Source organism: Cololabis saira, chromosome 5 (genome assembly GCF_033807715.1).
Source record: "Cololabis saira isolate AMF1-May2022 chromosome 5, fColSai1.1, whole genome shotgun sequence".
Lineage (NCBI taxonomy): Eukaryota > Metazoa > Chordata > Actinopteri > Beloniformes > Belonidae > Cololabis > Cololabis saira.
This window is the reverse complement of record NC_084591.1, coordinates 3,673,174-3,697,999: the sequence shown is the minus strand read 5'-3', so window position 1 is coordinate 3,697,999 and position 24,826 is coordinate 3,673,174. Positions and strand designations below refer to the sequence as shown.

The following is a 24,826-nucleotide window of genomic DNA, read 5'->3' as shown; positions in this document are numbered from 1 at the left end:
CGAGACGGTCAAGTGGTACAAGCTGACGGCCGTCCCGTACTTCTGACCCCCGGGACCCTCGGGACCCGGGACCCGGGGCCCGGGACCAGGACTCTCTCTCTCTCTCTCTTCACAACTAATCGCCAGGTTTTCCGTCACCGTGTCCTTTCGTGTCTCTTTTCCTTAATTTTAACAAAAAGCTGTAATGTTTTGTACATTTTGATATTAGAGGACCAAACCGGTTACTTCCAGAAGAGTAAATATATATAAATATAAATATAAAATAGACTGACATGTATTTTTAAAGAGCAGGAAGGAGGCTCGTTTCTACATTTCTCTTGTATATTTTCTTCAGGAGCAGCAAGGGCTTCTGGGTAGTGTAGTCCAACACGGCGGATTTAAAGAAAATAGACTCATAAAAACAGAAAAAAGTGCCAAAACAAATGAAAAGGGCCGACATGAAACCACTCTTGCCACCCAGGGTGCCTTGGTTTCTCCTCCCGGCCTGATTTAAACGCTCCGCTTGGCCTTATTGATCTGTGTTTTATTAATCATGTGTCCTGATTACATGAACTCTGGCGGGCCGCCGCCACCGGGGGGCGCCACCGCACCACTTAAAGGGGAAACTGTCTCATAAGCTTCGGACCTCTGGACCGGCTCTGAATCGGGGTGCAGGATCAGAACCAGGGCCCTGCCGGGGTCCGGACCCGGGGCCCTCCAGACCCGGGGCCCCTCAGACCCGGGGCCCTCCAGACCCGGGGCCCCTCAGACCCGGCTCCTGTGGGAGGGCAGCAGAACCAGGTCCAGACCGTCTTCTCAAGAAGGGAACCAGGAACTGCTTCTCCGTGTAACTTTGAACCTGAAGCTGTTTGTTGATAATAAAGAAGTTGAACATGAGTTTATCTGTCGAGGTTCTTAAATCTCCCGCGACGGTTCTGATCATTAAATATCTGCGGCTCGATCCGAGGACGAGGAGCAACTGTTAACCAGGCCAGTTATTTATTCCTAATTGGTGACCCCCCCCCGACTGGATCCGTTTGTACTGTAATCCCACCTTTTCCTGAAGCACATTAAATGTTTTTGGAACAAATATGAAGCGTCTTGTCGTGAATCTGAATTTTATGAACCTGGAACATATTTGATCCGATGTACCGAACTATTTATTTAACAAAAATGAAAGCAAAATCCCAATGCCTTGTGGCTTTAAGGCCGACCCGGGGTGGGGGTTCAGGGGTGTTAAATGTGCGGCCCGAGAGAAGTTTCCAACGCAAAAAAACGAAATGTTAATTGACTAAAAAGGAAGGCATAAATAATTGCCATGAATCGCAGAATATCCGATAATATATTTCTTCTACAAATCCATCGTTATTCCACAAAGAGAGCAGTTTTCGACATTCTTTTAGTTTTCTAGAATGCATTTCCTGATTTTATTTCTTTGTAGACGGTCGTTTATTTTTATTAACTGACTTCTATTATATTTCGCAGGAAAAATATCACTGCTAAAAAAGATGATGGAAGATATTTATTCTGAGTATTTCAGTTTTGAATACGAGGATAGTGACAAAGTAAAACAGTTTAAAGAAGTGCTGACTTTTTCAGCACACTGGCTTAAATATCCGCGCCAATTTTTAAAAATAAATACACTTAATTGTACTGGAAACATCTCTAAATCACAAAGAAACACTCGGATGTAATAAGAAAGATTTAGCTTTTAATTGAATTTCTTATAAAAAAGCAAAATATAAAAAAAAACATACTTGTTTCTGTTTATCTTTGTAAAATGATATTAAAAGTATCTTACATAATTTTAAAAAAAAACGAGAAATTTCAAGAAAAGATCCTGAAGAAATATATTTTACATAATTAGAGTGTAAACAAAGTGCATATTTCCTTATAAAATTAACTAAACTGATATTGGATTAGATAACAATAGTAAAAAAAAAAACATTTTCCGCACCGTTTTTGTTATTTTGAGCGTGCGGCCCGCCAGAAAGAAATTGGTCAAATCCGGCCCGCCAAGCAAAATGAGTTTGACACCCCTGTTATACGGTATCTCCACTGACTGGGTAGCGTTCCTTGTGGATAGTACATAGTACATTTGGCAAATCAGACACTAATGTACAGTTGTGTTCAAAATAATAGCAGTCCAACATGAATAACTGGTTTTTGGTAGAAATCATATTACTGCATGGCAAATAATTTAGCAGTTGCTGAAGTAGGGTCATAGAAAACCAACAGAGCCAACATTCATGATATGTATGCTCCTCAGTCTGTGTAATTGAATAATGAATTGAAGTTGCGTGTGGAGTTCAATTAGTGAAGTCATTCAATCTGTGAAAAAACAGGTGTCAATCAGGTGGCCCTTATTTAAGGATGAAGCCAGCACATGTTGCTCATGCATTTCTCTCTGAAAACCTGAGAAAAACAGGTCATTCCAGACATTGTTCAGAAGAAAAACGTACTTTGATTAAAATGTTGATTAATGAAGGGAAAACGTATAAAGAAGTGCAGAAAATGATGGGCTGCTCGGCAATGCTTTAAAATGGAAAGCAAAACCAGAGAGACGTGGAAGAAAACGGAAGACTATTCGAATGGATCGAAGAATAGCCAGAATGGTGAAAACTCAGCCAATGATCAGCTCCAGGATGATCAAAGACAGTCTGATGTTTCCTGTGAGTACTGTGACAATTAGAAGACGCCTGTGTGAAGCTAATCTATCAGCAGAGGTGTCTTCAGTATTCACATTCATTACTCAGGTAGAAGTATAGATACTAGAGTTTCAAAATACTCCTGTAGAAGTTGAAGTATCAACTCAAGTTTTTTACTCAAGTAAAAGTATAAAAGTACTGGTTTCAAAACTACTTAAAGTATAAAAGTAAAAGTAATGTAAGGGGGAAAAAAGCCATTAAGGACAAAAGCCATTGAAAATGAATGTATCTTAGTATAATGCAAATATATTAAAGAACCATATATGTGTACTATTGAGCATTAACATGTGTTTCAGAGAGCAGGAGATATGATGACTAGTTGTAATGGTGCAAAAAGTCAAACTTCATGTTCATGTTATCATTTATCCTAACCTTTATTGGAATGTACATCCAAGTTTAGTTGCAGGAATCTGAGGGAACGGATGTAAGAACAAAACTGGACAAGAACATCTGAAACAACCACAACCAAATTCACTCTATCCGGATGGAGCAATTTAACTGGATAGTTTTTATTAAAGGCTGAAATGAAATAGAGTAACGAGGCTGTTTTTAAAATGTAAGGAGTAAAAAGTACAGATAATTGTGTGAAAATGTAAGGAGTAAAAGTAAAAAGTCGTCTGAAAAATAATTACTCCAGTGAAGTATAGATAACCAAAATTTCTACTTAAGTAAGGTAATGAAGTATTTGTACTTCGTTACTTGACACCTCTGTCTATCAGCAAGAAGCCCCCGCAAAGTCCCACTGTTAAAAAAAAGACATGTCCTGAAGAGGATACAATTTGCCAAAGAACACATTGGCTGGCCAAAAGAGAAATGGAGAAACATTTTTTGGATGGATGAGAGTAAGATTGTTCTCTTTGGGTCTAAGGGCCGCAGACAGTTTGTCAGACGACCCAAACACTGAATTCAAGCCACAGTACACTCTGAAGACAGTGAAGCATGGTGGTGCAAGCATCATGATATGGGGATGTTTCTCTTGCTATGGTGTCGGGCCTATTTATCGCATACCAGGGATCATGGATCAGTTTGGATACATCAAAATACTTGAAGAGGTCATGTTGCCTTATGCTGAAGAGGAAATGCCCTTGAAATGGGAGTTTCAACAAGACAACGACCCCAAACACACCAGTAATACCCCTTTTCCACCAAGCTGGTTCCAGGGCTGGTTCTGGGCTAGAGCCAGACTTAGCACCAGTTCTTTGGTTTTACACAGCCTAAGCACCGGCTCCTGGCTCTCAAAACTGGTGCTAGACAAGAACCAACTCTTTGCTGGTCTAGAGGAAAGAACCACGTTACGTCGGGGGCTACGTGCTTACTTTTGCGTATTTCATTCAGACCAGAAAAGAAAAGCACACATGTAAATAACAATATTAGGTGATTTCTTTTTTTTTTTATATATATATACCGTATTTTCTGGACTATAAGCCGCTACTTTTTCCATAGGTTTTGAACCATGCAGCTTATACAAAGGTGCGGCTATTCTGTGGATTTTTCTTCCACCACTCGGGGCGCTCTAACCGGAATTAGAATAAAAACTAAGACAAAATAAATGCAAAGAAGAATACGCTACTTCTTCTTTAGCAGATAGAAGTAGAAGCAGATTTCAAACAGATAAATAGATAAATAAATACCGGTTATTTTCTCTTGGTTCTGTCCCGTTTTAATCAGCAAAGTTGCTGCCGTGTTAAAAGACACTGTTAGGAAAGATCTATTTAGATACAAACATGTACATCATTTACAGTTCAAAATCCTTCTGTACATGTAGTAAATATCTAATCTAACAACATAAATATCTGGGGCTTGCATATCTTAGAGTGGATGCGGCTTATATGTAGGTGCGGCTTATAGTCCAGAAAATACAGTATATCTTTTTATGGTAAAAAAAATGGTAAAAAAAAAACTGAAATTTGATCCCAAAATAAATTGAAAGTTGGAGGGGAATCATCTTTCCAAAGTAAAAGTATGCATTTCTTAGCGAAGTATGTGATCATAATTAATATCCTGCTTTTTTTCCGGTCTATCTGAAGATCCAGTGTGTCATTTAATAAATACAAATTGGAGCTTAACTCAAATTTAATTTCTAAAACTGATTGTGTGAAGAAATGAATTGATTTCCAGAAACTTATTAAAAGATCACATTCCCAAAACATATGTACAAATGTTCCATCGATTCTTTTACATTTTGGACATTTTGAAGAGATATCTTATAAATAAAATATAAAACTCACTGATCTTTCCTTTAATTGTGTATGAGGTTATAAATATGTCCTCTATTTCAGATAATCTTCAGATTTTATTTGTTTTGATAAGTGATTGAACAATGCTCCATATTTGTAAATATTTAAAAAAGTGTTTGTCCGGGATGTTGTATTCTGATTTTAAGTCAATGAATGATTTTAATTGCACGTTCGAATTAAATAAATCCTTAAACTGTTTTAAACCAGAGTTTGCCCATTCGACTATGTTGATATGCTTAATATTCAGATCTGGATTTTGATAAATAGTGGAATGCATTGAAGTACAAGTGGTAATACTGGAAATGGTGACGTACACAGACGTATACAGTAACGTGATGACGTGGCTCTCTGGCCAGCTGCTGGTCAGCACCAGCTTGTGCAAAAGAAAACGGTTCTCAACCGGTTCTTAGAACCAACCGTGAACCGGCTCTAGCACCAGCCCTGGAACCAGCTTGGTGGAAAAGGGTTATGAGCGAGCAGTTTCTTGGTTCCAGACCAACAAAATTAAAGTCATGGAGTGGCCAGCCCAATCCCCGGACCTTTATCCGATAGAAAACGTGTGGGGTGACATTAAAAATGCTGTTTCTGAGGCAAAACCAAGAAATGCAGAGGAATTATGGAACGTTGTCAAATCATCCTGGGCTGGAATACGTGTTCACAGATGCCAGACGTTGGTCGACTCCATGCAACACAGATGTGAAGCGGTTCTCAGAAACAGTGGCTATACAACTAAATATTAGTTTAGTGATTCATGGGAATGCTGAATCCTGGATATTTTTTCAGTTTATACAGTAAATATTTGAGTTTGTAAAGTAAAATGCAGACACTGCTACTTTTTTGAACAGCCCAATGTTAATTTTTCTTCATTTTCTGTAAAGTGAGTAAAGAATTTCTGCTTTTTTCTTCATGTTTTGATTTAGAATATAATGTGCAGTGTTCCCAATGCATGGAAATAAAAACCATTATAAGGATTTTGGGCTTTACTCATTTTTTTAAACAGACTGCTATTCTTTTGAACACAACTGTACATGGAGGCTGTTGCTGCAGTTTGCTTTAATTAAACCTTGTTGGAATATAAATAGTAGACTTGTAGTCAAGACCACCGAGACCAAGACACTACCAAGACTAGAGAGAACCAAGACCAAAACAAACCTAGTTCTGTCCTGATCCTGTGTGATTGTATTCCATCATCCTGGTTCTAGTTTCCATATGAGCTTGTTTTCAACTGCAGCTCAATAACCCAGAGAAGTGGATGATGATGTTGAACTCACTAGAAATGTTTCCATCCATCAGCTGAGATCAGATCTGTGTGGCGACTGCACTACCGCTATTTCTACACTATTGGAGGATTGACTCCAGAGCTTTTAAGGATTGACACGACTACTAACTAGTCCCAAAGTCCTCTAGCAGAATAACCAGCTCCAACACCCCCCTCCACCTCAGAAAAGGAATGAAGAGTAAATGTTACTGATTTAAATTGGACTTAATTTGGAGATGAAACGTGAATTTAAATATCAAAGATAGAAATGACATTATTTACCATTATAGTAGTCACATTATTATTTTTTTTTATTGTTGGCTTTGTCTCGAACACAACAAAACCCAATCAAATTAAAAGCATCAAAATATAAAAAAAAGCAAAACAATTTAACAGTCTCATTCAAAAATAAAACACACAGCAAAACAATGTGTTGGAGAGGGAACAGGAGGAAGCAGAACGCTTATTTAGTCCTGTCCCTTCCTCACAATATCATATCATATATAACCTATAAAAATTAAATAAAATTAAAAGAAAAGAAAGAAAAGAAAAGAAGGAAAAGACAAAATAACAATAAATAAATACAACACAAACAACCAATAAGCAATATCAGTAATTATAATCATAATTGAACCGGTCTCCTACAATATCCTAAATTCAAGAGTCCAATCTCCCAGTCACCTCTACAATGATCCACGAACAGCCTTGAATGCCAGCAGTTATATTTGTATCATATATACTCCATCCACAATGAACAAAATAATAATCAAAGAAATACATATGTAAGGTAAATTACTTTCTTTAGAGGTCCCCATTTTTATACTTGTCAATAATTGCTTTCTTGTATGTGTTTTTAAACTGTATAGAGTTAGTGCTATGTTTGATTTCATCATCCAGACCATTCCACAAAGTTACCCCACAGACTGATATGCACATGGTTTTAAGAGTAGTGCGTACACATGGTTGTTTAAAATGTAATTTTAATTAAGACATTCAGTGTAAGATTACACTGAAGAACTGCTGATACCAGATTCTGTCACCTTGGTGGTAACGTCACCTCAGTTATCCGAGTCCGGGACAAGACCAGGACCACAAAAAAGTGGTCTTGAGACCTACAAGTCTAATAAAAAGTACATTTCATTGTTTAAGTTTCTGCATAAACCATTTACTGTCAGCAATTAAAGTGCTTAGTAACTTAAATATCGCACAATTTTCAACCATGATACCCGACATAGTTTACTAAACACCTCGGAGCTCACGTGAAGCCGTTCTACCTGCAGGAAACTGTGACGTCTCAGACCCAGATCACATCCCCGTGTTTATTACTCAGACTAAACTAATAATGGAAACTGCAGGTTAGGAGAACAGTGTCACCAGGAACCAGGATGAGGTGTTTTAACGGTCCTGTCTGAGGGTTCTGGCGCCGTGAAGATCTGATCTCATTCAGGGGAAAATCTACACAGAAAAACACCAAAATCCAACAAGTTTTTATGTTCTTGCGTTGTGTTTTTAATATGTGAAGATTGTTTAGTGATGTTACAGTTTTGTGAAGTATCAGTTAAACCACGCATAAATGAGAAGCAGGACCTCTGATAGAAGTTAGTCCAGCCTAGTTTCACCGGTACAGAACGTACCGGACCAATCACAGCAGGGCAGGTTTTATATGGTTTTATGTGGCTCCTGCAGGAGTTTCAAGAGCTGCTAAAAACTAAACAACCAGGATTCCTCCAGAATTACTATTACTAACAATAATTAGTAGTTTTAGTATAGATGGTAGTAGTAAGAATACTACTACTAATAATAAATAGTATTACTACTGCTACTACTAATTACTAGTATTATTATTACTAGTACTACTTATTAGTAGTATTACTAATACTATTAGTAGTTATAATGCTAACACTATTACTACCAATATGAGTAGTATTACCAATACTAATAATTAGTAGTAATATTAGTAGTAGTAGTCCTAAAATACTAATAGTAATATGATCAATACTACTACTACTAATTAATAGTATTAGTATAACTACTACTAATTTGTAGTACTATTAGTATTGCTACTACTACTAATATTATTAGTATTACTACTACTAATTTGTATTAGTATTGGTATTATTACTACTAAGATAAGAAAAGATCCTCGATTGATCCCCAGAGGGGAAATTCAGGTTTTACAGCAGCTCAAGTCAGATACGTGTTCAGGGCAACATGAACTCAGACTAAACGATAAAGATAAATTATTATTATAAGATCAGTGTCTCATCTTGGACTAGTTGCATGATGTAAGATTGTAAAACAGACTTTATAACGACAGATCCTGCAGGACGATGGGAAGTCTGACCTGTTTAAAAACATGTAAACGCTTTAAGACATCTTTGCATAACGAAGTTTAATCAACTATCATCCCCAAAGATTCACTTACTTTTCTCTCCATCACAGGGATGTGTTCAATAAAGACACAAGAAAATATCATTGCTTGTGAATTATCCACCTTATTTATGGTTTATTGCAGAAACTCAGGACTACTTGCTTTTTCTTGTTAATCTGATCTCAGAAACTGCGGAGTAATTATTCATTTATTTATCATTTGTCACACCGTAGTGGAGAAGGTAAATATTTAACATCAATTCCACTTTTACGACTATTCAAACAGTTTATATCACTGAAAACTAACGTTAAACGCAGGTTTGTGCCTGGAAGTATGATTTGGAAATTAACACGATCATCATTTTTTGGGAAGTTTTTTATACATAGAAATAGATTCATGAAAGTAAAACAAACAAACAAACAAAACTGTTTTGTTTTTCATAAGGAGCTATGTCACTATTTTTCATCTTTTAAGTTTATGGAGAAGAAAAATGCTGTGAAACTTCGCAGTTTAGTAGAGGAACTGTCTTTTCTTTTAATTTATTTTCTTTTAATTTATTTTAATTTGTATTATTTAATTTCATCTTTAATTTCCATATTTCCTTTCACTCTGCTATCCTACTTTGTGTACTGTCTGCTGCCTACCTACGTGCTTTCTACATTGTACACTGGTTGTAAACGTGTTCAATGTTGCTAATAAAAATAAATAAATAAAAATAATTAAAAAATAAAAATAAAATAATATAAAATAATATAAATAAATAAACGCAGGTTTGTGCCGGTGTTCTGCCAATCCTTGCTCCCTGCCGAGAAATGCTACTTTGAGGTACTGCGCATGCGCAGAGTCGCAGACGCCCATCATTTCTTGCACGCTGTTGAGTATTTGATCCTTCAAAATACACTACCCATGACATGAATTGCATTACACTTTGTGAACATTATACGATAAAGAGACAAACAAAACAATTCTATCACTTTATTTGATATTCATTCGGCTATTCACCTTTATTTAACCAGGCAGGTCATTAAGAACACATTCTTATTTACAATGACGGCCTGGCAAGAGACAAAGACCACTTGGGGGAAAAGGAAGTGGTTTAGGGAGTGAAACGCTGTAAAATTGTAGCTCTACAAAGGTAAAAAACCATTAGGTAGCATTTTTTGGCAAAGCAGCAGAAATTGGCAGAACACCGGAAGCAGCGTCAAACGTCACTTCCTGCGCAGCCGCAGATCAGCGCAGCGCGGCGCGTGTGCGGCCTCTCTTCCTCCGCCATCATGGGTCGCATGCACGCTCCCGGGTCAGCTCCCCCTTTAACGCTTTTAATTAAGGTTTTAAAGCTTCTAGGGCGGCTTTAGTGGGACAGCACCACAGATAAACCTTTTATTATTGAATATAGAACAAAATTAGGTTAATCATTTCAGACAGAACTTTAGAAAAAAGCAGAAAAACGGAGCTCCATCTGCGGCTAGCCTCGTTAGCATGTTAGCACACCCGCAGTCCCGGAAAATTAAACTTTTTTTAGGTTTAAATCTCAATTATTTCATACATGGTGCTGATAAACGCTGCAAAGTGTTAAATGTGGAGTTTAGATGTCACACATGTGTTTAATGGATGAGTATGTTTAATGTTAGCGGCTGCAGGACTCGGAAATAAGTCTTTATTTTATCTTTATTTCAGATTAATTTGATGTTAATTTCAGTTTCTGAGATAAATGTTTGTTTCAGAGTAACTAAAGTCCTAACCAGGTTGTTTTGTCCACAGAAAGGGCCTGTCCCAGTCAGCGCTGCCGTACCGGCGCAGTGTCCCCACCGTGAGTTTATCATTAAAATAACATTATTACTGTTATTATCATTAATAATATTATTACTGTTATCATCATTAAGAACAACGTTGTTATTGTTATCAGCATTATCATCATCACTAAACTGTGTTTCCAACAGTGGCTCAAGCTCACCTCTGACGATGTCAAGGAGCAGATCTTCAAGCTGGCCAAGAAGGGCCTGACCCCCTCCCAGATCGGTAAGTTCACAATTATATTAATTACTGATTATTGTTGCTGTTATTAGATGTCATGGTTATTGTACAACAGTATTTTATTGTAAAACATGTCCCTCGTATATGAGACCCTTGGTCTCAATGAGATTTTACAATTTCAATTTATTTTTAAATGTTTTAATGGGAAAAAAAATGTACCCAGATTGCAGCCATAGGCTGGTTTACATCGGTAGTTCCCCTGCCAGATGTAATCAGCAAAAATCATACAAACAACAATAATAATAATCACAAAAAAAGAAAACAATATAGCACACATAACATGGCATATGCATTCACAATAAAAGTTAATGGCGAAAAAACAGTGCTGGGGAAATGAATGGTTTGAGAACTAAAGTGCTGTAGTGCTATTTTGTATCTGCTGTGGTACATGATAAAAATAGTTAAATATTTCACCTCCTAATGAATAAAGGTTACAAAAAATGTGGGATAGACCTAACTGGTGGAATGAAACAGGGTTTTAATGCCTTTTCATAGACCGTTTTATCATTTGATGAATTTCACTTAAATGACAAAATTATTAATAACGTCGATGAGTAGACACTCTTTTCTTTTTTTAAGAACCAAAACGTTTAATCTCCATGTTAAAAATAAAAGTGAGTAGTGTAATATATTGATAAGAGCCACATGTCTATTTATTGGTTCAGTGAGCGAAACGACCAGTCAAATTCCCTGTCTGGCATGTTCATACTTGGCCAATAAAGCTTATTCTTCTATAACTGGTGTGTTGAAGGGTTTACAGTTTGGTTTCGTGATAAAATTGATGATTTTGGAGGTGGTTTTACTTGCTGATCAGTTTAGAACCAGTTGTGTATTTGATTAGTTTATTTATAGTCTTTATTCCTGGTTTGAGCATACAGGGATGGATGATTGTCACAGACGCCGGGACAGATTTCACACGTTGGCGCTTTTTGGATGCAACTTTCCACTGACGATGGCGGTTAACCATCACTAACAACTTTTCTGGTCTTTTAAATATTTGAAATCAAATCAAACTTCATTTTTATAGCACTTCATACATTAGTAATGCAAAGTGTTTTAAATAGTAAAATCAACATCAAAATAGTGGTTGGTAAACAGTATTTACAAAAGAACAATCCTAAACAACATAAACATGTTCACCAGTATTAGCTCATCGTCACAACATATATTCAAATATTGTACATTTTATATAACAGACTGATTGTTCCATATCTGACCTACTGTGTTGAGGTGAAACATATTCAGTCACTTTTCATTTTGCAAAAAAGAGCCATAAGAATAATCAGCTGAAAACGATGTAGAGACCCAACAAATCCATTATTCCTATGAATTAGTAGATTATACTATTCTGCAATTATGTTTAAAGGTCATTAAAAAACTTTACCGATCAACATTCAGAAAAGATTAAAAAAAAATAGAAAGCAAGTATAACTTAAAGGGAACAGATATTTAAAAGAACCAGGATTCAGGACTGAAATGATGGAACGTTGTTTCTGTGAAAGGAATTAGTTTGTTTTATCTGAACAAAGAATCCAAATCAAAAATGTCATTCAAAAGAACAATTAAAGCCAGTATGTTAAAGAAATATAATGAAATATAAGTTGGTTACGTTTGATTGACATCCCCATCTTCATGAGAGATATAAACATTTTTTGAATGGTATCAACTGAATTGTAACTTGGGAACAAAAGTCATGTGACTGTCTGTTGGCCGGCAGCTATTTTATTTTTTTAATTTAAGTTCTTTGTAAATTGATTTCTTGATGTAAAGGGGCAGATTAAACAAGAATATTCTTCTTTCTGCTCTGTTTCATTGATAATTTAGGAATGTTTGTATTTATATTAAATTGTTTTATTTTAATCAATGAATGAAATAAATGTATACATTTGTACATAATAGAAAAATATATTTTTTTAATTCCAGTTAATTAAACCTGTACGAATTTATACCTTCAGATATGACATTGTCTGATGCAAATTGTCTGTAAAGGGGTTTGAAATCCTGAGTTTCCCTGGAAACCAGTTTAGACAGCAACCAGACTGGTCAGGATAGTTACCCTGATTTAATCTCCCCATTGAAAAGTGTTGATGTTTAAATACTTTTTCATTCTTTATCACAGTGTGCTGCTGTTTGCAGAATTTTGAGGTTTAAAAAAAATGCACAATTCATTGTCATGCTCTTCAATATTAAGAGTATTGATATTTCTTCTGTGCTATAAAAAGCTGTAGGTAAATTAGCAGAGTGACCACGTGGTGTCATCTCTGCCAGTCCCCTTCACACAATCTTTATTTATATTCACGGACTCATAGTAAACTAGTAAACATGTTAAATCCACTCATATCGGAGCTACTATTTTTTATCAGCGTAAATGTTGAGTGGTTGTGGTTGCTCTGCCGGAGCGACGGTTCCTCGGGTTCTGACCGTCTGATCTTCCAGGTGTGATCCTGAGGGATTCCCACGGTGTGGCCCAGGTGCGCTTCGTCACCGGCAACAAGATCCTGAGGATCCTGAAGTCCAAGGGTCTGGCCCCGGACCTGCCCGAGGATCTGTACCACCTCATCAAGAAGGCCGTGGCCGTCAGGAAGCATCTGGAGAGGAACAGAAAGGTACGGCCGGGCCGGGAGTCTGGAGACGGTGGTTGAGTTTCTGATCATTCCTGATCAATCATCTTAACTGTTGCTGTACTTTCAGGACAAAGATGCCAAGTTCCGCCTGATTCTCATTGAGAGCAGGATCCACAGATTGGCTCGTTACTACAAGACCAAGAGGGTACTGGCCCCCAACTGGAAGTAGTACGTATCGCCCTCCGTCGTGTTACATTTCTGATCATCAGGGATGATCTGATCTACCGACATCAGCCTGTTATCCAAGTCATTGGGCAGAGCTGTGATACGTTGTTTTTATGAAAGCACAAGTTGTCCAGGAAAGGTGTGTGAACCCCTTAAAATCACCTGGGGCCGGATTCACCAATATGTTCTTAAGAACGATCTTAAGAAATGTCTTAAGATCTAAAATTACGAAGTTCATAAGAAAGTTCTTAAGTGCAATTCCTCAATATTTTCTTAAGAACTGTCTTAAGATTTTTATGAATTTCTTATTTTTCCTACTTAAGAACTTCTTAAAATATGTCATTGCACGCGCCAACAAACATTTATACAGATAGTTTGGTCTTAACCGTCAGTCACTCACTAAACATGGAGAAGGAGAAAAAGAGATGCAGGAACTTTTCAAGGTTATGTTGGATGAGATTAATGTGATTAAAAAAAATACTATTGGGGAAAATTACTAATTAACTACCACGCTAACTAACATGCTAACAAACAGTTAACAGGCTCTTTGTGTAATTAATTACAAAGTACATCCTCAAACTATGACCTACTAGTCTAAACTTGTCTAAAATGTGTTGAAAAAGGTGATTATTAGTCTTTTCACAGAAGAAATTTTAAGACAGGTCAAGGTTGTCTTAAAGTTAAGAAAAAAGTCAAGAACAAATTGGAGAACTTTTATTTCAAGAATACCATTTATTCTTAAGTTTTTTCTTAAGAATAAACTTAAGTAGAAAGTTGAGAAAATACTTAAGAACTTTTTTGGAGAATATGACTTCTTCTCTTTTTTCTTCTTAAGACAGAACTTAAGAAAAAGATGACACTTAGGAAGATTTTTTTTCTTAAGAATGTTCTGTGAATCCGGCCCCTGGTTTCCTGCTTTAACTTGACATCAAATGTGATCTGATCTTCACCTCCTTTAGTCTTTAGATTCCCAGGAATTAGATTTAGGTTATATGCTTAAACCTGAGGTCTGAGAGCGCACAAATACATCTAGACAACTCTCCCAGGAGGCCGGGTAAACTCAGCTGAAACACTAGAGTTCCAAGAGTTGAGACGCGGCAAAATACTGAAGGACCGTGGGCGGGTTTGTCCCGACCAGAAACAAGCTTTTACCTGGAAACTGCTGGTTAGAACAGTGTCACCAGGAACCAGGAGGTGTTTTCACAGTTCTGTCTGAGGGTTCTGGCGCGGTGAAGATCTGATCTCATTCGGGGGCAAATCTACACAGAAAAACACCAAAATCCAACAAGTTTTTATATTCTTGCGTCATGTTTTTAATATGTGAAGATTGTTTAATGATGTTACGGTTTTGTGAAGTATCCACTCAACCACACATAAATGAGAAGCATGACCTCTGATAGTAGTAATAAAAATACTACTACTGATAATAATAAATAGTATTACTACTGCTACTACTAATTACTAGTATTATTATTACTAGTACTAATTAGTAGTTATAATGCTAATACCATTACTACCAATATGAGTAGTATTACCAATACTAATAATTAGTATTTGTCCTAAAAATAGTAATATGATTACTACTACTAATTAATAATATTAGTATAACTACTACTAATTTGTAGTACTATTAGTATTGCTACTACTACTAATATTATTAGTATTACTACTACTAATTTGTATTAGTATTGGTATTATTACTACTAAGATAAGAAAACATCCTTTGTTTTAATATTTTTATTAGGGGGTAAGGCACAGTAGAACAGGATTAAAAAAAAAGATAGTCTACCTCCTAGGATGTTTTTTTTTTTTTTCCCCAAGAACAGAACAAACATTCAACGAAAATAATGACAAATAAATACATTATTTTAAGTAATATTTAAGTATAAAAGCTACACAGTATAAATTAAAATATAGATGAATAAAAAGGGGAGAAAAAAGAAAACAAAAAATCCAAAGCAAAAAAAACCAACCCCAAAAACAAAGGAAAAGTAAATAAATACATAAAAAGGAGGAAGAACATAAGAAAACATCCTTGATTGATCCCCAGAGGGGAACGTTTTAACAGCAGCTCAAGTCAGATACATGTTCAGGGCAACATGAACTCAGACTAAATAAATGATAAAGAAAAATTAGTATAAAAAATAAAAGAAATACAGTAATATAGAAACATAATAAGTGTACTGTTAACATACGTACAATATAATGGTTATAATAACATAGTATAAATGAATAGTGTCAATTAGTAGTAGTATCAGTAGTATTATTACTACTTCTAATTAGTATTATTATTACTACTAATAACTAGTAGTAATATTACTACTAGCAGGTTTTGACTGTAAAAGCAGCTCCAGTTGTTCACCAGCTTCCTGCTCTGGTTGTAGCTCCGCCCACTGGTTGTAGCTCCGCCCACATCACGTGACTCACTCTGACCAGTTGTAATTCGATCTGGTCCAAAGGCTGTTTGTTTGGTTTCCCTGGAAACCAGTTTAGACAGTAACCAGACTGGTCAGGATAGTCGCCCTGATTTAATCTCCCCATTGAAAAGTGATGTTTAAATACTTTTTCATTCTTTATCACCGTGTGCTGCCGTTTGCAGAATTTTGAGGTTTAAAAAAAAAAATTGCACAATTCATTGTCATGCTCTTCAATATTAAGAGTATTGATATTTCTTCTGTGCTATAAAAAGCTGGAGGTAAATTAGCAGAGTGACCACATGGTGTCATCTCTGCCAGTCCCCTTCAGACAATCTTTATTTATATTCACAGACTCGTATTTGTGACTAGTTTAACCAACTATGTGGTTTTAATGAACCCTTTTCTCTCTCTTACAGCGAGTCCTCTACAGCTTCTGCTCTGGTGGCATAAACTTCTTTTTGGATAAATAAAACAGTTTAAATTGGGAAATGTCTGGTTGTCTTTTTTTCTTAATGTTAACTAATTGAATTGAACCACATTGTTTTGTGAATTGAAAGTCTGGTTGTCTTTTTTTCTTAATGTTAACTAATTGAATTGAACCACATTGTTTTGTGAATTGAAAGTCTGGTTGTCTTTTTTTTTTTCTTTAATTTTAACTAATTGAATTGAACCACATTGTTTTGTGAATTGAAAGTCTGGTTGTCTTTTTTTTTTTTTTTTAATTTTAACTAATTGAATTGAACCAAATAGTTTTGTGTGAATTGAAAGTCTGGTTGTCTTTTTTTAAATTTAACTACCGGTAATTGAATTGAACCACATTTTGTGTGTGTGTGAATTGAAAGTGAAAACGATGCAGCTGTGTTGTTTATACGGTCAGACCTTTTCCTTTCATCACCCAAACTTCTTTTCGGGTGTTTACATTTCGTTTTAAACGTTAATTTCACTTGGATTGCGGGGGTGTTTAGGGGAAATTTCCTAGATATTACGGGCACTTTCTCTGCGTCACATCTAACGTGACTCCGGTCAGGAAACCGATTCCCCGCCGCTGATTGGTCGGCGGGGGTTGAGTGACAGCCGCTCCGGCCAATCACCGCCCAGTCTCCCTGCGTCATCCGTGTATTTAAACCCGATCTGTTGCAACCGCCTGACATTCACTCCCGACACAACAACGAAGACACAAACATGGAGATCCAGCATGAAAACTGACGACGGGGGGAGAAAAATGGCACCAATCTTTATCTACCGGAAGATGAAGCGCCGTCCCAGCGACCGAAGCCTGTCAGCGACCGAAACGAAGGTGTTGGTGGGGGAGTTTCAGAATACGTGAGGAGGAACTAGTCCCAGGAAACATGGCTGCGACTGAGAGGAGCGGCTCCGAGGAGCTGGCCCGGCTCGGCGGGGGGAAGACGGCGCTGCTGCCGTGGACCAGGCAGATGCTGACGGGGCTGTGGGAGCATCTGCGGCTGCTGCTGCAGGTCATCTACTACAGCTGCATGGCAGGTGAGGGTGTGAGGAGATGGGGGGGTAATACAGGTGTTATTGTTAAAATATTTAATATAGCTATTGTTGGTAAAATACTTCAGGTCATCTACTACAGCTGCATGGGCGTGAGGAGATGGATGTTAATATAAGTGGTATTGTAAAAATATTTAATATAGCTATTGTTGGTAAAATTCTTAATATAGCTCTTATTGTTGGTAAAATACTTAATATAGCTCTTATTGTTGGCAAAATACTTGTTAATATAGGTGTTATTGTTAAAATATTTAATAGCTCTTATTGTTGGTAAAATATTTAATATAGTTATTGTTGCTAAAATACTTAATATAGCTATTATTGTTGCTAAAATACTTAATATAGCTCTTATTGTTGGTAAAATACTTGTTAATATAGGTATTGTTGCTAAAATACTTAATATAGGTATTGTTGTAAAAATACTTAATATGGGTATTGTGGGTAAAATACTTGTTAACATAGGTATTGTTAGAACAATTAATATAGGTATTGTTGCGAAGATACTTGTTAATATAGGTGTTGTTGTTAAAACACTTAATATAGGTATTATTAATATAGGTATTGTTGTTAAAACACTTAATCTAGGTATTGTTGATATAGGTATTATTAATATAGGTATTGTTGCTAAGATACTTGTTAATATGTGTTGTTGTTAAAATACTTAATATAGGTATTGTTAAAATTATTGTTATAGGTATTTTATTATAGTTATTGTTAATATAGGTATTATTGTTGTTAAAATAGGTATTAATATACTTGTTAATATATTTATTGTTAATATAGTTGTGTTCATATAGCTACTTAATAGTTATATATAGTTATATATATCAATAATAGTTGTTGATATAGTTATTATTATTGTAATTATTAATATAATTATATTTATCGTTAGTATTATAAGTATCAATATAGTTATTCATATAGTTTTATTTATTATGATTATGTAGTTATTGTTAATATCAATAGTTATTGTCATTATGGTTAATAGTTTTATTTGATTAGTTAATATAGTTAATAGTTGTGAATACAGTTTTATTTATGATTAATATACTTAATTATTATTCATATAGTTATTTATTATTAAAACTGGCGCGCAGCTCGAGTTAGTTTCTGATCCGTCTCAGTAAACAGCGTAAGAGACTTTATTTTATCTGGCAGTTACACCCCCTAACCAGGTCTAACAGTAGACTTATTAATAACTAAATTAAATAATATAGTGTGGCGGACACAGTTATGGAGCTCGCTCCATCAGGACTGTTGGGAATCCCGTGGAATCGTTATTGTTGATCGAATCAGAAACTAACTTCATCGGCTTTTAATTATGGCCAAAGTTCAAGTCACGTGATGTTTACTGACGCGGCCGATGAGCAACTGTTACAAGAGTCACTCACATGAGATGATTTGATATTAATAGAACATGACGGTTCTCCCATATTAGTACTTCCTGTCAAGTACACATATATATATATATTATGTGTTTGACTTGAGATACTCAGATTTGCAAGAGAAGTCAGAAATTCTGACATAAGTTTGGACAAAATAGTGGTTTTAAAAGAATTTCAGGAAGAAAAAAAATTAAAATTGGGACATTAAAAAATTTAAAAGTTTGTAAAATTTTAAAAAAGCGTTGAGTTTCAAAACTCTCAAATATACAAAAGAAAAGTTTAAAATAACTGAAAATAATTCTTTTCAGTAATTCAATTTTTTTACGTTTAGTTTAGTTTATTTTCGGTCATGACACAAAAAAAAAACTAAGAATAAAAAATGACAAGAAAACGAATATACTGTTCAAAGAAAACATTACAAAAAAGTTTCCAGTATACAAATAAACAAATAACATCTAGACTGAAAAGGGGTAGGCTGAAGCAAAGCTTATTATTTGCCTACCCTCAAAAAGATTAATTAAATTAATGAAATAAAAGCAAGAAGTAAGAGAGACTGCCAGTAAAACAAATTGCCTCCATGGGGATAACAAACATTCCTCAAGAAATAAAAGATTTTTAAAATAAAGGTGAAAATTTTAAGCTTCTTTCTCCAAAAACGCTGAAGTTGTGATGTAGGAATGGGTGATATTTTACCGTTCACGATAAACCGTCAAAAAAATTTCTCACGATAAGAATTTGTATCTCACGGTAAAAACGATAAATTCCCGTTGATGTTTTTGTTTAAAGCTGATTTATGGTCCTGCGTTCCACGCACAACATACGTGAAGGAAGGAAGGAAGGAAGGAAGGAAGGAAGGGAGGAAGGAAGGAAGGGAGGAAGGGAGGAAGGGAGGGAGGGAGGGAGGGAGGGAAGGAAGGGAAGAAGGAAGGAAGGAAGGGAAGAAGGAAGGAAGGGAAGAAGGAAGGAAGGGAAGAAGGAAGGAAGGGAAGAAGGAAGGAAGGGAAGAAGGAAGGAAGGGAAAAAAGAGGAAGGGAAGAAGGAAGGAAGGGAAAAAAGAGGAAGGGAAGAAGGAAGGAAGGATAAAAAGAGGAAGGGAAGAAGGAAGGAAGGGAGAAAAGAAGGAAGGAAGGAAGGAAAGGGGAGAAGGAAGGAAGGGAAGGAGGAAGGAAGGGAAGGAGGAAGGAAGGAAGGAAGGAAAGGGGAGAAGGAAGGAAGGGAAAAAGGAAGGAGAGAGCAGGTGGAAAGAAGGAAGGAAGGGAAAAAAGAAGGAAGGAAGGAAGGAAGGAAGGAAGGAAGGAAGGAAGGAAGGAAGGAAGGAAGGAAGGAAGGAAGGGAAAAAGGAGGAAGGGAAGAAGGAAGGAGAGAGCAGGAGGAAAGAAGGAAGGAAGGAAAGAAAGAAAGAGAGATTTTTTTTATCGTCATTTTTATGGTTATCGTGATAAATGTCAGAAATTATCGTGATAGTTTTTTTAGTCCATACCACCCATCCCTATTGTGATGAGACTGAAACGGTTTAAGCTCAGAAACGCGTGACCTTTGACCCCGCTGGTCCCGCGTGACCTTTGACCCCGCCCCCCAGGTCTGACCCGGTTCTCCCTCTCAGTGTTCCAGATGTTCCGGTTCGAGGTGCACGTGAGGATCACGGAGGAGGGGGCGGAGCTGCGCGACGCCGGCTCCCCCGAGTCCTTCCTGTTCTCCTCGGTGGTGGGCGGGGCGGCGCCGCTGGCCGGGAAGGCCCCGGACTTCCTGGGCCCGCCGGCGGGCTGGGCCGTGGACTGGAACCTGTTCGTCTCCGGGGACGGGAAGAGCGGCGAGGATGAGGACCGCAGCTCGCCCTGGAGCAGCGAGGAGGAGCCGGGCGGCGCCGGGCCGGACGAGGACGGCCAGGCGCTGTGGGAGTCCCTGTCCCGCTCCAGCGACCCGTACAACCCCTTCTTCTTCTCCGCCTGCCTCTCCAGCGCCGCCGCCCCGGAGCCGGAGCCGGACCTCAACATCTGGGTCTGCCGCTCGGACAGCGAGAGCAGCTGGAGCAGCTGGTCCGGCTCGGACGGGTCGGGCCCCGACGTGGACAAGGACGAGAGCGACCGGCTCTGGGAGCTGCTCAGCGGCGCCGGCGACCCGTACAACCCGCTGTGCTTCAGCGCCGCCGGGGCCCCGCGCGCCGACCCGGCGGACCAGGAGGACCAGGACCAGGAGGAGGAGGACCAGCTCTGGGAGTCTCTGGGCCGGAGGGACGACCCGTACCACCCTCTCAACTTCCAGGGCTCCCCGCCGGCACCGGCCCGTCGCCACGACGACCACGGCAGCAGCGCCGCAGAACCGACCAGAGACGACAAGAACACGAGAAGAACCCGACCCGTTCTGCCAGAGAGGAGGCCAAAGCCGCACTCGCACCCGGAGAAGGTTCTGGTTCCCTGGAAGAGGCCGGGGCCGGCCGCCCAGACACCCCCGGACCAGAACCAGAGCAGAGCTGCACAGAAACAGGTCGGTACCGAGACGGTTCCTCCAGCAGGAACTTTGGTCATGATTACATGATGTTTTTTAATTTGGAGTTAATTATTCCGAATTAATTAATTCAGAATTAAACTATTTTCCTTCGAGTTTACATGGAAATAATAATTCTGAATTGAGGTTTAGGCCACGTTTACACACGTATTTACAAAAACGGATATTTCCTCTACGTTTTGAAAAATATCCTCATTTACACGAACCCGCATAAATACGCTGTTAAGGTGCTATGAGCATCCAAACCTGCAGGGGGCAGTGTAACGAGAAGATAAAGTCATGCTAGCCAATCAGAATCCTGGAAAAAAACGTCAACAAATGACACGTGTGAAGCCTGAATAATATGGTTCCGCATTAAATCAACGGCGTAGCCTACTGTACGTACGGTGTGCGTCACCGCGTACCCTACGCCGTAGGCTCTACGTTGGTGTAACGCGGAACCATAAATCAGCCTTAACTGGAAGTTACTTCCAAGATGAACAAGAGTCTTTCGTTTGGAGTGACAGAGAAGTGGAGTTACTTTTATGTGTGACTTTAGAATATAAAACAGGTAAAATACAAGAAAATACTGACTGTGGCCAAACTAATTGTAAACACAGGTCGCACAAATGATGCTGGTGACGTTTCTGTCTCATAATGTGACGTTCTGAAGCCTAAATTTCCGTTTCCCTCCGTTTACAAGCAAACGTTTTTGAAAATCTCCACTTTGGCCGGAGTTTTCAGAAATGATGGTTTTTGGAGACTTTGGGCTTTGTTTTCGTGTAAACGAACGGTCAAAACGCATGAAAACGCCTCCGTTTTTGCTACGAGTAAACGGGGCCTTAGTCCAAGTTATTTATTAAATAAATGGTCTCTGCTCTTGACCAGCGTTTACTGCGTGCTGCCATCTTGATACTTTGTTTAGAAAACCAGCCCAGTGGAATATAAGATCATGGAGACAGACGGGCGAGGGAACGAGCAGAAAGAAAGACCGGAATTAATTTAAAGCGGAATGAGTGTTTACATGATCTGGAATTATTCTATTCATATTTAAAATCGGAATAAACCAGCCACTTACTTCGGAATTAGGTTTAATTCGGTATGGCCATTTTCATTCAGAATTAGGTGTTTACATCGTAATTTTTAATCAATTTAAATCGGATTTAATTTTAAAGAGGAATTAAATTTCCCATGTAAACGCACTCAGTAGATGGTCCTCGAGTTGTAAAATAAAATCAGGGGGGATGGTGGATTTAATTATATGGGGACAGATAATTTGTGCTGATAACAAATATAATATATTACAAATAATAGCAGTGACCAAAACACCTGCAGAAATACTGCAGGAATGACATAGCAGCAGTTAAATGCAGCCTTCTGTAAGCTTTAAATATCCACTGGGCTTACATCAAATACATCAAAACACAACAATAAAAAACACTTTTCTGAACTTATCAATATGACTCTGTCCTTCACAGGATAAGTAACATGGATCACTGCAAAAACTCAAAATCTTAACAAGAATATTTGTCTTATTTCTAGTTAAAATGTCTTATTTTAGTAAAAAAAAATCTCATTACACTTAAAACAAGACTCATCACTGGAAAAAACAACAATTTTCACCTGTTTCAAGTAGATTTTCACTTAAAATAAGTAGAAAAATCTGCCAGTGGAACAAGATTTTATTGCTAAATAAATAAATGAAGATCTTGTCCCACTGGCAGATTTTTCTACTTATTTCAAGTGAAAATTGACTTGAAACAGGTGAAAATTGTCAAATAAGATATTTTTCTGGTGTTATTTTTCTGGTGATGACTCTAAATGTTGAAATAGCAGTAAAACCACATTCATTGATGAAATGACAGAAGGGATGGAAAGGAGGGATGGCAGTTTTAGTGTAATGAGATTTTTTGACTAGAAATGAGACATTTTAACTAGAAATAAGACAAATATTCTTAAGATTACTTGTTTCTCAACATTTCGACTTTTTTCTCAACATTTCGACTTTTTTTCTCGACCTTTCGACTTTTTTTCTCGACATTTCGACTTTTTTTCTCGACATTTCGACTTTTTTTCTCGACATTTCGACTTTTTTTTCTCGACATTTTGACTTTTTTCTTAGTAATGTCAATTAACATGTAACATCTTATGTACACTGCAAAAACTCAAAATCTTACCAGGAATATTTGTCTTATTTCTAGTTAAAATGTCTCATATTTAGTCAAAAAATCTCAGGTTTATCTTCTCACTACTAGCAAAAAATCTTGTCCCACTGGCAGATTTTTCTACTTATTTCAAGTGAAAATTTACTTGAAACAGGTGAAAATTGTCAAATAAGTTATTTTTCTGGTGATGATTCTAAATGTTGAAATAGCAGTAAAACCACATTCATTGATGAAGTGACATAAGGCAGTACTGGTCCTAACCCCGACTCTCTCCCCTGGTCCAGGTCCGGTTCTCCCCGACCGTCCAGGTCCACCACATGAGGACGTGGGCCTTCGCCCGGCAGGCGTCCCGCCACGGGCCCTGGGAGGAGCTGGCCCGGGACCGGGACCGCTTCCGGAGGAGGATCCAGGAGGCGGAGCGGACCATCGGCTACTGCCTAAGCCCCGCCCACCGGGCCACGGTGGTGGGCGGGGCTACGGCCTAAGCCCCGCCCACCGGGCCACGGTGGTGGGCGGGGCTACTGCCTAAGCCCCGCCCACCGGGCCACGGTGGTGGGCGGGGCTACGGCCTAAGCCCCGCCCACCGGGCCACGGTGGTGGGCGGGGCTACCGCCTAAGCCCCGCCCACCGGGCCAAGGTGGTGGGCGGGGCTACTGCCTAAGCCCCGCCCACCGGTGGGCGGGGCCTCGGGCCCCCGGACTCTGATTGGACCTTGATGTTCTGGTGTCCGACAACTTTGTACCTCGGAGTTTCTGCACTGATGGACACTTTCCTCTGTAAACCTCATCGATGTTGGAATGTTGTTTTTACGCCTTAGAGACCTGGAAATGTACCTTATTTATGTGTGTGTGTGTGTGTGTGTGAGAGTGTGTGAGTGTGTGAGAGAGTGTGTGTGTGTGTGTGTGAGTGTGTGACGCGAGGCAGCAGATCTTTACAGTGTAAAGTGTTTGACAGAAGCAAAGCATGATGGGAACTCGTCCCGCTCCGGTCCAGTTCTTGCCGTACCGTTCTAAGTTTTGGTCGTGTGTTTTTATGATGTCAGACTTTGTAGTGACGTGAAACAGGTAGCAACACTGTCGGTGCTCTGTGTTTAAATAAAGTTTGTTAATGTATCTGGTCTTGTTTGTGTCTGTAGCTGTGTCCCAATTCAGGGGCTGGAGCCGCATGTGGCTCTTTAGCGCCGCCCTAGTGGCTCCTGGAGCTTTTTCAGAAATGTTTCACCTTTTTTTTTCCTTTTTTTCTTCTTTTTTTCTTTATTTTATCTTGTTTTCCTTTTTTCTCTTTTTTTCCTTTTTTCTTTTTTTCCTTTTTTTCTCTTTTTCTTTTTTCCTTTCCTTTTTAATCTCGACATTTCGACTTTTTTCTCGAAATTTTGACTTTTTTCTCGACATTTCGACTTTTTTCTCGACATTTCGACTTTTTTCTCAACATTCCGTCTTTCGCCATTTGTCTTCATTCTAAGGCTGATACAAGACTTTTCATTT

At 38.2% G+C, this 24,826-nt stretch overlaps 3 protein-coding genes and 2 non-coding genes across 6 annotated transcripts in view; all 5 read left to right on the top strand.

Annotated features, from left to right (window-relative positions):
* Nucleotides 1–1,071, top strand: part of pik3c2a (phosphatidylinositol-4-phosphate 3-kinase, catalytic subunit type 2 alpha) — a 96,220-nt gene extending 95,149 nt beyond the window's left edge. The window contains 1 exon segment of the mRNA XM_061720824.1: nucleotides 1–1,071. This exon segment is cut by the window's left edge and continues 137 nt beyond it. Coding sequence (XP_061576808.1) covers nucleotides 1–46 — 46 coding nt within the window. The 3' untranslated portion in view covers nucleotides 47–1,071.
* An 8,686-nt stretch (nucleotides 1,072–9,757) lies between these two features.
* Nucleotides 9,758–16,282, top strand: rps13 (ribosomal protein S13). Its single transcript, XM_061720818.1, has 6 exons — nucleotides 9,758–9,850; nucleotides 10,315–10,363; nucleotides 10,494–10,572; nucleotides 13,024–13,193; nucleotides 13,279–13,379; nucleotides 16,210–16,282. The coding sequence occupies exons 1-6, from the start codon at nucleotides 9,828–9,830 to the stop codon at nucleotides 16,241–16,243; spliced, it is 456 nt and encodes a 151-aa protein (XP_061576802.1). The 5' UTR covers nucleotides 9,758–9,827; the 3' UTR covers nucleotides 16,244–16,282.
* On the top strand, nucleotides 12,744–12,871 carry LOC133444954 (small nucleolar RNA SNORA19). Its single transcript, XR_009782772.1, has one exon. It is a non-coding gene; the product is annotated as a small nucleolar RNA SNORA19 (small nucleolar RNA).
* LOC133444953 (small nucleolar RNA SNORA19) lies at nucleotides 16,000–16,127 on the top strand. Its single transcript, XR_009782771.1, has one exon. It is a non-coding gene; the product is annotated as a small nucleolar RNA SNORA19 (small nucleolar RNA).
* Nucleotides 16,283–16,931: 649 nt separating the features above from the next.
* On the top strand, nucleotides 16,932–24,454 carry ppp1r15b (protein phosphatase 1, regulatory subunit 15B). Of its 2 annotated transcripts, none has more exons than XR_009782679.1 (5): nucleotides 16,932–17,293; nucleotides 20,297–21,177; nucleotides 23,627–23,779; nucleotides 23,824–23,950; nucleotides 24,029–24,454. XR_009782679.1 is itself a non-coding variant. In XM_061720817.1 (5 exons), the coding sequence occupies exons 1-4, from the start codon at nucleotides 17,143–17,145 to the stop codon at nucleotides 23,869–23,871; spliced, it is 1,233 nt and encodes a 410-aa protein (XP_061576801.1). In that variant the 5' UTR covers nucleotides 16,932–17,142; the 3' UTR covers nucleotides 23,872–23,906; nucleotides 24,029–24,454. The 2 variants fall into 2 exon arrangements, 1 of the variants encoding a protein (XP_061576801.1); XM_061720817.1 differs by having other exon boundaries at nucleotides 23,824–23,906.
* Nucleotides 24,455–24,826: the final 372 nt, after the last annotated feature.